Here is a 13,412-nt window from a genome sequence, read left to right as displayed (position 1 = left end):
TACTGGGACCCTATGCTGTCTTGAGGAAAAATGCAAAGCTAAACAACTAATCTCAACTGCCCCACATAGCAGCACCCTGTCCTACCCCACCACCCACTGCCCCTCGCACCACCAACAAAACCCTCCGAATCCATGGATCAAGCTGGCTGTGGTATAAACTAACCCGGTACACCAGCAGGACCCTCCTGGAAACAGTGAAACTAGACACAACCTACTTCTAAGAACGAACGGTCAGAAACAAAGGAAGGGACTGCGCTACTAGTGCATTTTTAAAAAATAGAAAACCACTTCCTTTCTGAACTTCGAGTCCTGACGCTCAAGGGAAGTTTATACATTGCTTTCAGAAGTCGGGTTTTGGGGTGGGGGGAATAATAATTGGCTCGCTAGACTCAAGAACCACAGACTTAACACAGATGTTGACTTTGTGGTTCATTGTTATCTAAGGCAGGGGCGGGCAATTATTTTGGACGGAGGGCCGCTTAGTGAGTTTTGGCCAGCCAACGAGGGCTGCATGACAGGCAGCTGGGGGCAGATAAATATTAATTTTCTAAATTGTTGTAGGGGCTAGAACGGGCTGGTGGCCGCACCCCTGACCTAGGCGATATCCCCCGCTCAGTGCTGTGCAAGTGATAGCAGCTCTCTTGAACGGGCATGCTCTTCCATTGATCTCTTCTGCATTTTACCTGCCCGCTACCTAATGGTGTCTCATACCCTATATCTTCAAGAGGAGGCTGGATAGATATCTGGCTGGGGCATTATGATCCTGGCACTGCCCAGGAGCAGCGCACGCACAGGATCTCCCAAGAGGGGGGGAATCATCATGGGACAGCTGGGATCCAGGCAGACCAAGCGGGACACGCTTGGGGCCGGGGCCAGAGGCGAGGGCGGAACGCGCGGGAACTGGGGTCGCGGCTGCTGGCCGGAGCCACTTCCGGGAGGGACCGGAAGTGGGCGGGCGGGTGCAGCGCTGCGCGGGGTCCCCCGCGCAGGAGCAGCAGCTGCGGGGTAGGGCGGGCGGGGAGCAGAAAGCGGAGCAGCAGATCAGGCAGGGGAAGGGCGTCATCGTGCCACTCAGGGAGGGAAAGACTGACTTGTGCAGGGAGGGGGAAGAAGGGAATCTCCTCCGGGTGTCTTGTCAGAAACAGTTGCCCGTCACCCACAACTTCCCGCGGGCTCGCGCTGCTGCACGGGCCTGCTGTTTCTCTGGGCTTTGTCCAACACGCAGCGATGCCACCGTAGTCGTCTGCCCATTAGCAAGCAAATGCCAACTTGCAAATACCCGCGTGGCTGCGGCCCGTGGGGAGTTGGTGGTTTTTTTGAGCAGGTAACAGCGAGAGCTTCAGCTGGAGCAGTGCAAGAAAAATCTGCTAAAAACTGTTGTGTTTTCCTTAAATGGAAACTTCCCAACTTCTGTTCTGAGCCAAACCTTGGAGGAATCTTTAACCAAAAATATCTACTGCTGGAAAGCTAACTGTTTTGTTTGTAGTTCAAAAAATGGCAGGACTGGTCAGTGTCACGGCCTGGTTCGTGGTGCTGTGACGTTGTGTTGTATGGGCTGGGCAGTGACCCTCTCAGCAGCACAGAGCGGACAGGGATCTTGGAGTCATCGTGGAGTCCAAAATGAACACGAGTCGTCAGTGTGTCGAAATCATCAGCGAGGCTAACCGCACTTTATCGTGCATCAGCAGATGCATGACAGATAGATCCAAGGAGGCGATACTTCCCGTCTATGCAGCATTGGTCAGACCACCGTTGGAGTACCACGTCCAGTTTTGGGCGCCGTGCTTCAGGAAGGATGTTGATAGACTCGAGAGGGTCCAGAGGAGGCCACTCGTATGGTTAGGGGCTTACAGGCCGAGCCCTATGAGGAGAGACTAGGGTGCCTGGACCTCTTCAGCCTCCTCAAGAGAAGGCCGAGAGGTGATCTTGTGGCCACCTACACATTCATTAGGGGGGCGCAGCAAGGGATTGGAGATGCTCTGTTCCCCAGAAAAAAGGAACAGTGGTCACAAACTGACAGAGAGCAGATTTAGGCTAGACATCAGGAAAAACTTCTGCATGGTAAGGGTGGCCAAAATCTGGAATGGGCTTCCAAGGGAGGTGGTGCTCTCCTCTGCCCTGGGGGTCTTCAAGACAAGGCTGGATAGGCATCTGGCTGGGGTCATCTGACCCCAGCGCTCTTTCCTGCCCAGGGCGGAGGGTCGGACTCAATGGTCTGTTGAGGTCCCGTCCAACCCAAACATCTATGAATTTCTCCTCCTCCACATCTTGTCAGGCCTAAGCCATGGTGACTACGAAGTTAGGGCATCTCGCTATGAGTTTGATCCCTCTTTCGGACCCATGGTGAAGGCTGGCTCCTGTCAACACAGCTGTAAATCGCCCAGGGCAGGGGGTCAGACTCGGTGATCTGGTCCCTTCTGACCTGAGCATCTAGGACTCTATGCCCATGTTGTGACTGGCTTCTCAAACTGGTTTTAGTAAAAGTCTATAGGGAAAAACATCCTGTGGGTCCTTACATATGGCTTTACCCTATACACAACTGTGATATATGGTTTTTTGTTGGGTTTTTTTTAGAAAGCTCAGTCAGTTTGGACATGTTCCTTTAAAGTATCTGTGGTCAAGTCTCAGGGTCTCTCCTTTTTTCCCTCTAGACTAACCCATGTTTGCTAGTTTTAATTCAGCACCTATAACACATTGGACTGTGAGCAGGCTACCACTGTATAGATGGGTGCAGGCTGAATGGAATCAGAGCTGTAGCTCTCCTGCTGTCAGCTGTCCCCCTGGCCGAGGAAATACATCCCCAAATGCGTTTGTAGTGTGGGATCTCTATGAATCTCAAATGTGAAGGCCTATTTGGCAGCAGTGAAATTCAGCATAAGTTGGTGATCTGCTTTACTGTACTATATCACTTCCATCATATAAATAGGTCTGGGATTGCACTGTTTGCTGAGATCTCTTTGGCAAGGTGCAGAAGAGGAGGAGTCAGGTTGACTCAACTCCTTTTCCACCCTATCCTATCAGTTCAGGGCTGAGTTGTATTGTCAGGGAGCTGGTGAAGGGAACAGGTGCTGCTGGTGCCACCTTTGGAGATGTGAAGAGAATAGCCCCCCCAGTGCTTCGCTTTCCAGCTTTCCATCCCTATTTGTCTGGCACTAACTGTGGACCTTGTCTTCTACTCACTGATGTGACTGCTTTGCCTGATGCTTGTCTTGCAGAGGTGACATACTCATGGAGCACGGGCCAGAAGGAGCAGCTGAGCCGCTGTGAACAGCGAGGTGAGAACTGGTTCCTGGTTTTGAGACATGTGGGACTTGGTGTCATGTTCCTGCCAGGGGGAAGCTGCCATGTGAATTGCACTTCTGTTTCTCGCTCAGCTGAGAAGCTCCCCTGGTTCTAGGCCTGGCAGTGCCAGGTGGCCATTAGCTGACATCTGGCCTGGGCTGAAGGAGCTAGAGAGACCCTTTTCATGCAGATGCTGACAGGGTGCGCTCTTTTGCAGGGATCAAGCGTGTCCAGGATCTGTGCAAAGTCCTCCAGCTCCCACCTGTGTTTGAAGAGACGGCCGTGTCTTATTTCCAGCGTGCAATCAAGCACCCCTCTTTCCACTTAGTCAGCTTGGAGAAGAAGGAGGTTCTGGTGGGTTGCTGTGTCTGTGTGACCTGCCGGCAGCACAACTGGCCTGTGACCATGGGAACGATTTGCTCCCTGCTGTATGCGGACAAGGAACTGTTTACCAGTGTGTACCTGCATGTCTTGAAGGAGCTGGAGCTGGATGTGCCTGCCCTGAGCCTGATGGATCTGGTGAAAACGCATCTCAATGGGTAATGGAACTGACATCCTCCTTCCTGCAGGATCCATGGGGCTTGGGAATCCCACATGGCTGGACACCCCTCGAGTCGCCTTTTGGGTGCAAGGCAGGACCTGTGCATGCAATGGGCAATGCCACCTGGGCTGAGAGTACCAAGGGAGCCCTGGTTCCTTTGGGATGCATCCCCTGACACTCACCCTGGCACAGCAGAGGGCTCTCTCTGCAGAGCTCCACTTTGCTTATTTGCTTTGTGTCAAAGAGAAGGCTGGGCCAGTTCCCCTGAGACTAGACCCTCGGCCCTGTGTCACAGCTGGTGCCCAGATGCTGTCATGGGAATCTATCCCCCAAGTACTTAGGTTCAGAAGGGCTGAATTACAGCTAAAAACTGCCCCCCTGCCCCCCACTTGCCTCAGACTAAGAACCCCTCTGGCAAGAGGATGAGAGAAGAGACATCGATAGTTGTCATTTAGGTAGATAGTTGTCAGATAGGTCCTGGCAGTGGCCCACACACTGGCCTCCTCAGTTGGGTGGGTGGAATTGCTGCTGTATCAGGATGACCTGCTCTGGCAGCCACATGGACTCATGCTCTGAGTGGCTTCCAGTTCTCTGCCTGGGGTCTGTCACAGCAATTAGTGTCTTTTTTTGGTCTTCCAGCTTCAAGCTATTCCAGAGTTCGACTACGGTCCCTGCCAAATTTATTGAGGACAAGGAGAAGATGGTGGCACGAACGATCCAGCTGGTGGAGCTGGCCAGCAAGACATGGCTGGTGACGGGCCGACACCCCATCCCGATTGTCACGGCAGCGGCCTACCTTGCATGGCAGTCACTGCAGCCTGGTGGCCGCCTGACCTGCACCTTCTCTCGCTTCTGCAAGCTGGCAGACACGGACCTCCCTCCGCCGGCCCACTTGAGACTGAAGGAACTTCAAGAAATACTCCTGAGAATGGCCTCCCAGCTGGCCTGGCTGCGGGTGCTCCGCGTGGACAAGAAGACGGTGGTCAAGCACATCGGGGACCTGCTTCAGCACAGGTCCTTCCTGCTGAGATGCTCCTTCAGGGCAGGAGATGCAGAGGACGGGGGTGAGGAAGCTGAGGGGGCTAGTGGGAGCAGCAGCCTGCAGGCGGTGGAGAGTGTAGGGCAGCCTGAGGGCCATTCCACAGCTGGGACCTGCCGCAGTGCGCAGACACCTCTGCTTCCACCATGCCTCCTGCATCCCAAGAAGAGACCCCGAGCAGCCAGCCCGGACCCTTCAGCCCCTGATGTCACCGGAGACGAGCCCATTCCAGATAGCGAGATAGAGCAGTACTTGCGGAGCCAGGAGGAAATAGATGCACTGAGTCAGGCACGGGCCTGGCAGTGAACCCACACGCCTGCCTCAGGCCTGCCACACCCCAACACTTCCAGCCAGAGCATAGCTCTGTCCCTGGAGCTGTCCTGGGCATGTGAGACCCCCTTCTCTTCCAGGGGAAGGGAAGCAGCGGGTCTCAGATGAGCTGTGCTGTGCCAGCCATTGTGGGGCACTGACATGTCCTCCCGCTTGTCAGGCTGGGCCAGAATGGAATCCCAAAGAGGTGCTGGGGAAGGCTGGGGGGGCACTCGGGGGAGCTCCTGGTAGGAGCAGTGACCACAGCCTCCAAGGAGGCTCTCAGACTTGTTTCCTGACATCCCCCAGTGAGCACAGCATTGCTGAAGCCCAGCTGCTCTTCTCCTTCAGGGTATGAACACAGCTCTTACACACTAGGGACTTGCCCATGGCTGAGTCCTCCGTGGTGGTGGGTCTGGGCATAGCTGAGAGCTCTTTTGGTTCTGTTGGCCAATGACCCAGCCCAGCTCAATAAACACATGATACTGAGACATGCTTCTGTGTGCTTTCCCTGCTGAATAGCAGTGGGGATGGGGAGGAAGGGAGGCTGCAGCCTGAACAAGGGGGAGGGAGCAGGTGGGTTCCCTTGGCAAGGGTCCCCTGTGTTTGGAGTGCAGGTGCATAGAGAGTACTCCCTGCTGCAGAGGAAGGACTGACATGACCCAGCGGAGACAGGCCCTGCAAAGGATGGGTGCCAGTGCATGTGTGTACATGGATTCCTCATCCAACCTCACTGCCTGGGTGATGGGATGACTGTGGACTAATAAAGTGTTGTACTGTGCCGTACTTCACCTGCCTCGCCTTTGAGCCTAGCATTTCTGCCTCTGTGTGGTCAGTGGAAAATTTAAATGTGTTCCCTGCAGTCATCTGGGCATGAGGGGTCAGGACCTTTCCCAAGCAAGTCCCTTATTCATAGGCTTGTGCTGGGTGCACAGCAGGGAAGGGCTTCCTGTCAGTCTCACTAAGGTAGTGACGACAGTGTGACTGCAGCGACGTAGTGGATGACGTGGGAGGAAAACAGAAGAGTGGGACCCAGAGGATTTAGAGCAAGAAGGTAACACGTGGAGCGGACTGGAGGGTGGTGTTGAGCATGTCTTGCCATTTCCTCCATGCAGTGGCAGGGGAATCGGTAGGGAAGAGGCTAAAAAGAGTGAGAAGGTAAATGATGGGCAGCTGGGCCTTGCAGGCAGGAGGAGAAGGATGTGTGGTGAGGGCATGGGGAGCATCTTGTTCCTCCCCACCCTTCAGCAGATGCTGTGTGAGCTGCAGCAGGGGCAGACTGGTGGGGGAAGGATCATGGGAGCCAAGACTTGCACAGCAAAGGGGCAGAAGTATTGGCATGGTGGGGAGGACCCACACAATGAGGGCCCTGGGGTTTCCCCTGCCCAGCACAGCCTCTCAGCACCCAGCAAATGCAGCCCCTCCCCGGTGCCTTTTCACAGGGAAAAAAACCAGGGCAGCCTCCAGCCTCTTCCCCTGGCCCTGCGCCCCCCTCCCCTGCTGTGCTCACCCAGCCACACAGGGGCTTGCAGGAGGGTCTTCCCAAGCTTGGAGACTCCTCACAAGCAGCTCCTCACTTGTCCTGCCCCGCAGGTCTCTCGTTCAAACCCTGATGGGGTTACATCGCCCTTCCCACTTCCAAGAGAGCTACCTCCAAAGCAGCTTCACTCGCACTCAGGGCAAACGATGTCCCTACTGGGACGAACTCTGTCTCTTGGCACTCTGTCCCTCTGCAGGACAGCCCTTCCTACTCCTTCAGGTGGGTCCACTTTTAACGCTGCTACATATGTATCTAGGCAGGTGGAGGCACCCTATTCCCTGGGGCCCATATGCAGCTCAATGGCAGCTCCCTAATGCCTTCAGGCTACTTGAGAAGCCAAGTCCTAGATGGTTGCTGGGCTGCAGAGCTGTATCTGAAATGTGACCTGGCTGTGGGGGGCAATCTCAGGCAGGCACGTCACGGCCAAGTGTCCTGGAATCCTTCCTCGGAGCTCTCGGGAGCTGAATGGCTGTCTTTTGGGCCATCTGTCTTCTGGGAAATGGTTTCTTTTCTTAGTAAAGCCATGACAAAAGGGGAATAATCCTGGGGTCGAGCTCTTGCAACACCTGTGGCTCAGGGAGTGAGATGGGCCATGGCTGGGGTCTGACTCATTGTGTGTGCCCAGGACGGAGCTGGAGGATGATTGCTTGGCCTGTGGTTGCCCAGGGGCCAGTGGTTCTGGCTGTGCCTTACCTGGAGCTCTCCCTAAGCCTGGCACATTAGCAGAGGCTGCTGCTATGGCAGGAAGAGTGGGCAGCGCCTGTCCTGAAGAAGCACGAGGCACAAAGCTGCATCCCACCCCACTACCCCGTGTTTGTGGCAGCAGTGGCTGGGAGGCCGGGAGAGCTGCGGTGTCTAGTCCATAGTGGTGACGGGCAGTAGGATGGTGCCTGCTTCCGCCTCACAAAGAAGTGCTGAAGTCTGCGTAGGACCCTGAGCCCCTCGATGGGTCATGAGAAGGTGACAGGAATCATGCATGTGACTATGACTCACTCCTCAGGATTTTTCCTACTGCCTCAGCGTGGAGTTGTGCCACAGTCCCCATGCTGGGAGGATGGTTGCAGTTGCTGCCAACATGTCCGTGTCAAGGAGAGACAGGCCGTGGGGTTTCAGGTACCTTTTAGTTAGGCCAGGCAGGAGCAGCCACAGGCGGAAGCAGAGCACTAGCTCTTGCTCTGAATCTGCTGATTAAGATGAGCAGTGGGACCAGGGCAGGAGGAGAAGGGAGCAGAGCAGGGCAGTCCTGGTGCTGCAGGAGGGGAGGCCAGAGCCTGGGAAAAGAGTCAGGTTAATCATTTGAATCTCACCTGCAAAGGCTCCACAGCCTTCCTGGGATTTAACTGGGAGGCATGGGCCTGGGATTTGCAGTGCTGCTGCCCCCAGTGCCTGGAGCCCTTCCCACAGCTGCCCAGGATGCCTGTCCCCCTGCCTCATGCCTCCACCCTCTCCACTGAGCAGCCTCCTGTGCATCTTTTCCTCCCTGGATCCCATCCTACCCCTCTCCCTCCTTTCCCTCCCCACCACCTTTCCTCTTGTCAGGCAGAAGCAGTGATTGCAAACCTCCAGGACATGTCCTGCATCCTTCTCAGAAATGGGGCTCTGTGGCCTGTCCCCTGCCCCTCAGCTCTGAGACTGCTGGAGCCCTGGCTCCCAGGGTGGCAGGAGGTAACATGGGTGTTGCAGCTCCTCCCAACCTTCCTGCATTCACAGGGGACTGAGGCTGGGTCCCAGCCAGGGGCTTTCCCAGGGACTTTGGCCCTAGGGCAGGCCCTGACTGAGCAGCTGGAGCCTGTGGCTTGTGGAGGACAGTGTCTGCTGGGGAATCTCCTTCACCCTTTGCTGCCTGAAACCAGATCTGCTCGGAGTGCTTGCCTCAGCCCTTAGTCACTTGAAGCTGCATGAGAGCCATTTATCTGGTCCTGCAATGATGGGCAGGTTCCTAACATGATGTATTTGTGGTGGTGAGCTCTTGCACTTCTCGCCTCCATGCCAGTGTCCCATTGCTTAGGTGTACTTCTGTGTGGTAGCAGGCTTGGAGTGTAGCTCTGGGCGGGATGGTCCAAGACATGTATGTGAAGCCAGGTCTTTGGCGATGGCTTATGCTGGACCAGCTGCATATTTCAGAGGCCTTGCTCGTGTCTGGGGAAGAAGGAAGTGATGCCAGAGCTAAGTAGCAAGAAGAATCAGTTGTGTTGAGTCGTGTCTGCTGCAGCTGTTTGTGGGCTGCATTGAAGCAGAAGTCGGGTCGGATAAGTGCAATTCTGATGGTCCAGGGAAGGATCTGTTTTGTTTGGACATGTTGTATTGGACTGAGAGTGCAGCTGGGAGAAGTGGTAGACAAGGCTTCTGGCCCAGAAGAGAAGTAGGGGGTTTGGGCGTGTTCCTTCCCTGGTCGTACACTCTGCGAGCGCAGGCTGCGAGAGCTGCTGGCCCTTGTTCTTGATGCCATGTGAGAAGCAGGTGGCAAGTACCAGGAATGGGAAAGGGGATTTTTCACTCTGTTCTAGCTGGTCACTGCAGCGTGTGGGGTCTGGATGCCAGCTGGGCCCTGTCACGGTGTCTGTGCTGGGCACAGCAGATGTCAGGGATGTGGTGGGTGTCCTGTGCGGTCCTCGGTGCAGCTGCAGCCTAGGGACGTGGCTGTAGCTGGCAGCTGCTTTAGTGTTTCTGGGCTGGTGGCTTTTCTGTGACTGTCAGGTCACAGCTTCCTGTGTTAGTTGGGGGGTGGGAGCTGGCTGGCTGGCGGGGGCGCTGGGGCAGCTCCATGTTTACCACTCAAGCCCATGTATGTTCACCTGTCCAGCAGGACCACGGTTCCTGGTCAAGGGTGAGAACAAGGGGACCACGGGCTGAAGCTCCCAGCTGTGTGTGGCCATGGTACAGCTGCCTGGTGCTCTTGTCAGCGCGTGCTGGAGGTGCTGTGTCCTGGTGAGAGTACTGGGAGGGACTGGGAGGATACTGGGAGATACTGGAGGCACTGGCTGGGACAAGTGGGGGGCTGAGGGTTACTGAGGCTTCCTTCAAGGTACTGGGAGGATACTGGGGAGCTGTGGCTGTTGGCCGGTAAACAGCTTGTGGGGGATGCCCCCACTTCTGCCTAGCAGCTGGTTCCTGGACTGCCGTCTTCACCTCACTGGGGACAGAGTGAGGGCTGGGATGGGGTCAGCAGCCTGCAGATCTGGTGCAGCCGCCCCCTCCCAGCCCTGCTGGTCTCTTCTCAATCCCACGCTGCAGGCCTTTCCCCCTGCTGGGGTACCGCATGCCCGGTGCACAACCCCTCCCTCCTCCGCTTGTCCCAGCATAGTGGCCTGGCAGCTGTGGGGCCCATGGGTGACACTCATGGAGACCCCAGGAATGACCAGTGCTGCCTGGATGGGATCTATGAGGGCCATGACAGTGCTCTGGCGCTCAGCACATGGAGCCCCAGTGCCCCCCCAATTGAGTACCTCTTCATCCTCTGGGAGAATTGGAAGGCACTGGGGGGCTATTGAGAGGTTACTGGGTGGTTACTGGAGGAGCTGGGCTGTTTAATGGGTCTGCCTGGGAGGGTACTGGGAGGCCCTGGTGGATACTGGGGAGCTAATAGGAGGTTACTGGGCTCTTTACTGGGGGACACTGAAGGCTGTGAGTGCTTCTGGGAGGGGACTGGGAGGTAACTTTTGGGCACTGGGAGATGCTGGAGCACTGGGAGGTCCCTGCCCACCTGCCATGTGCCAGCTTGGGAGGCAGATCATTGCTGACTGCAGATGCGAGATCTTGGACAAGACAGAAGGACCTGAGAGTAGTGGGCAGCTGCTGGACCCTGATGGGGTCTTTGGTGGTGGCTGCGGGTCAGGACTCGGGGGCAGTGGGGTAGCGTGGGGTGGAGGGGGCTGCAGGATGGGTGTGAGGTGTATTGGGGCGTAGGAGATGGGGCTTTGTCGGGAGTGAGGGGTACTGGCCTTGCTGTCCCCTGCCCCCACAGGCAGTGTCAGGCCCCGATGCCCGTCACGCAATTCTCCTGGACCTGTCACTTCAACTTGTGCAACTCCTGGGGGCCGGAAGAGCCCCTCTGCACGAGCCTCAGCACCTACGCAGTCGCCTGCCATGCTGCTGGTGCCCCCGTTAGTGTCTGGGCTTGGTATGGTCCCAATATGTGCTTTGGAGTGCAGGGCCAAGCATCCAGGCCCCCGACTCCCTAGCTCTCACTCTCCAGCCCCCACCCGCTCCTAGGGAACCCAGGCACCCGAGCACTCACCCCCTCCCCTCTCTCTGCCCCCCCCAAGTTTTCACCTGCCTGGCCAACAGCAACTACAACACGTATGGTTTCCAGTGCCCTGCCTCTTGCTCTGCGGCCTCCCCGGGGGACTGTGCTGCAGGCTGCATCTGCCTGGCTAACCTCGTCTCCAGTGGAGCCAACTGCTTCCTGGCCTCAGCTTATGGCTGCCTTGGCCTGGCAGCACCTACCGCCCAGTGAACTGGCAGGGGCATGGTGGGGTAGAAAGGGGCCTGGAGGCACCCAGATATGGGGTGGGGCACAGCTGCGTATAGCACAGCCCCATTGCAGCCAGCTATGGAGTGGGGCAACACCAAGTGTAGCAGGGAGCTGAGATGCAACTGCCTCTGGCCTGGGAAGAGTGGCTGAGTATACCATGTTGTCCTGGACCCAGAGTGGGATCTGCATGAGTGTTGCTGCTTGTTCCTTCCTGTTTTCCCACTCCTCCCCCACCAACAGGTGGGAGACGCCCGATTTGAGGAGGAGTGCTTTGAGCACTGCACGTGCCATGGCCCCAGGGACCTGACACGCGAGCGCAGCCACAGCCCGCCTTCAAGGACTGTTGGTTCCAGGACAGCAAGAAGGACTGCCAGCCCCTTGGTGACTGCGCCTGGCTCTGGGTTGGGGAGAGCAGGGCCCGGGATGCAGCCAGCTCCCCACATTGCTAAACCATGGCAGGAAGCTACATATAGTAGCATCTCCAGCTACCTTGCAGCTAGCATTTTACGTGTACATTTTACACCTAAAATGTATGACTTAACTTTTACCCTGTTCATGGAAACTTTTCTGTTCAGCCTGTTTCACACAAACTAATTGTGCACCTTGGGACAAAGCTTGTAACGGTATGTGCAAAGAACACGTTCCGCCTTCAGGAATGCAAATGCTGCGGAGACACGTGCCTGGGCTGAACATGTGCCCTTACGGCACTGAGATATACTGAATGCAGCACAGAAGAGTGAGCTGGCCATAGACTTTTTAATGGCTTCTGTTGGACACTTGTGTAAGGATTTAGCCCACATATTTGTTATATAACACACAGTACGTGTCACTTTTCTTTTTACAATAAGAAAATATTTGTCTATCTGGTTTATATTTTAGTGGGTACAATGTAGAGGTGGATTTCTCTCTCACAAAGAGAGAAAGAAGGGAGGGAGGAGGAGGAGGAGGGGAAAGGAGGCATCAACAGAGTTGAGTGAGCTTTACTCTTCCTTTGCTTGCAGCCTGTTGCCGAAGCTTTCACATATGCGTCGGCTTGCATTTCAGAGCCTGCTTTCACATGAAACAAGCCAGAAAGCTCTTGACCAAAGGCTGGAGGTATGATGCGTGTTATTCATGCTCCGTGTGTCAACTTTGAGCAGAAAGTGAAAGCTACCCTTCACCAGTGAAAGCTAGCAGCACAGCACAATGCCCAGGGGTCCCTACTCTGTTCTAATCGGCCCTAACATCAGGGTTACACACAGTCAATTCAAACCTCTTCAATAAAGCTCAGAATTTGCACTGCCCTCAATTATCCATCACCACCCTTTCCAAGCAGTCCTGTCTACCCAAGCACCAAGGCTGCACCAACCTACACAGCCTGTGCTGTCACATCCACTAGTCCCACCAGACATATACCATGCTACCTCCTAGCAGCAGCCATCCAAGCTGACTACTATTCAACCCCCTGCCCTGTAGCCATCAAAGCCCAACACCCTGACAAGGCTGAACTCCTCAACGAGTTCTTTGCCTCAGTGTTCCTAAGTGAGGGGCACGACAAGTCTCTCACTGGGGTTGTAGAGAGGCAGCAGCAAGGCGCCAGATGACCATGCGTAGACCCTGAGATGGTGCAGAGTCATCTGGAAGAACTGGATGCGTTTAAGTTGGCAGGCCCGGATGAGCTCCATCCGAGGGTGCTGAAGGCACTGGCCGACATCATTGCAGAGTCACTGGCGGGAATATTTGAAAGCTCGTGGCGCACGGGCCAAGTCCCGGAGGACTGGAAAAGGGCCAACGTGGTCCCCATTTTCAAGAAGGGGAGGAAGGAGGACCCGGGCAACTATAGGCCAGTCAGTCTCACCTCCATCCTTGGCAAAGTCTTTGAAAAAATTATCAAGGCTCACATTTGTGAGAGCCCGGCAGGACAAATTATGATGAGGGGAAACCAGCACAGGTTTGTGGCAGGCAGATCGTGCCTGACCAATCTAGTTTCTTTTTATGACCAGGTTACAAAACTCCTGGACACAGGAGGAGGGGTGGATGTCGTATACTTAGACTTCAGGAAGGTCTTGGATACGGTATCCCACCCCATACTGGTGAACAAGTTAAGAGGCTGTGACTTGGATGACTACCCAGTCCGGTGGGTGGCGAATTGGCTGGAGGGTCGCACCCAGAGAGTCGTGGTGGATGGGTCGGTCTCGATCTGGAACGGTGTGGGCAGTGGGGTCCCGCAGGGCTCAGTCCTTGGACC

At 55.7% G+C, this 13,412-nt stretch overlaps 1 protein-coding gene across 1 annotated transcript in view; it reads left to right on the top strand.

Moving 5' to 3' along the window:
- The window catches only part of BRF2 (BRF2, RNA polymerase III transcription initiation factor subunit), a 6,130-nt gene extending 168 nt beyond the window's left edge, over positions 1–5,962 (top strand). The window contains exons 2-5 of the mRNA XM_006023045.3: positions 939–1,005; positions 3,216–3,275; positions 3,500–3,821; positions 4,463–5,962. Coding sequence (XP_006023107.1) covers positions 939–1,005; positions 3,216–3,275; positions 3,500–3,821; positions 4,463–5,168 — 1,155 coding nt within the window. The 3' untranslated portion in view covers positions 5,169–5,962. The remainder of the gene's footprint in view (positions 1–938; positions 1,006–3,215; positions 3,276–3,499; positions 3,822–4,462) is intronic.
- Positions 5,963–13,412: the final 7,450 nt, after the last annotated feature.

This window comes from Alligator sinensis, unplaced genomic scaffold (genome assembly GCF_000455745.1).
Source record: "Alligator sinensis unplaced genomic scaffold, ASM45574v1 scaffold98_1, whole genome shotgun sequence".
Lineage (NCBI taxonomy): Eukaryota > Metazoa > Chordata > Crocodylia > Alligatoridae > Alligator > Alligator sinensis.
Note: the sequence above shows the minus strand (reverse complement) of the source record. Positions and strands in the feature narration are given on the sequence as shown.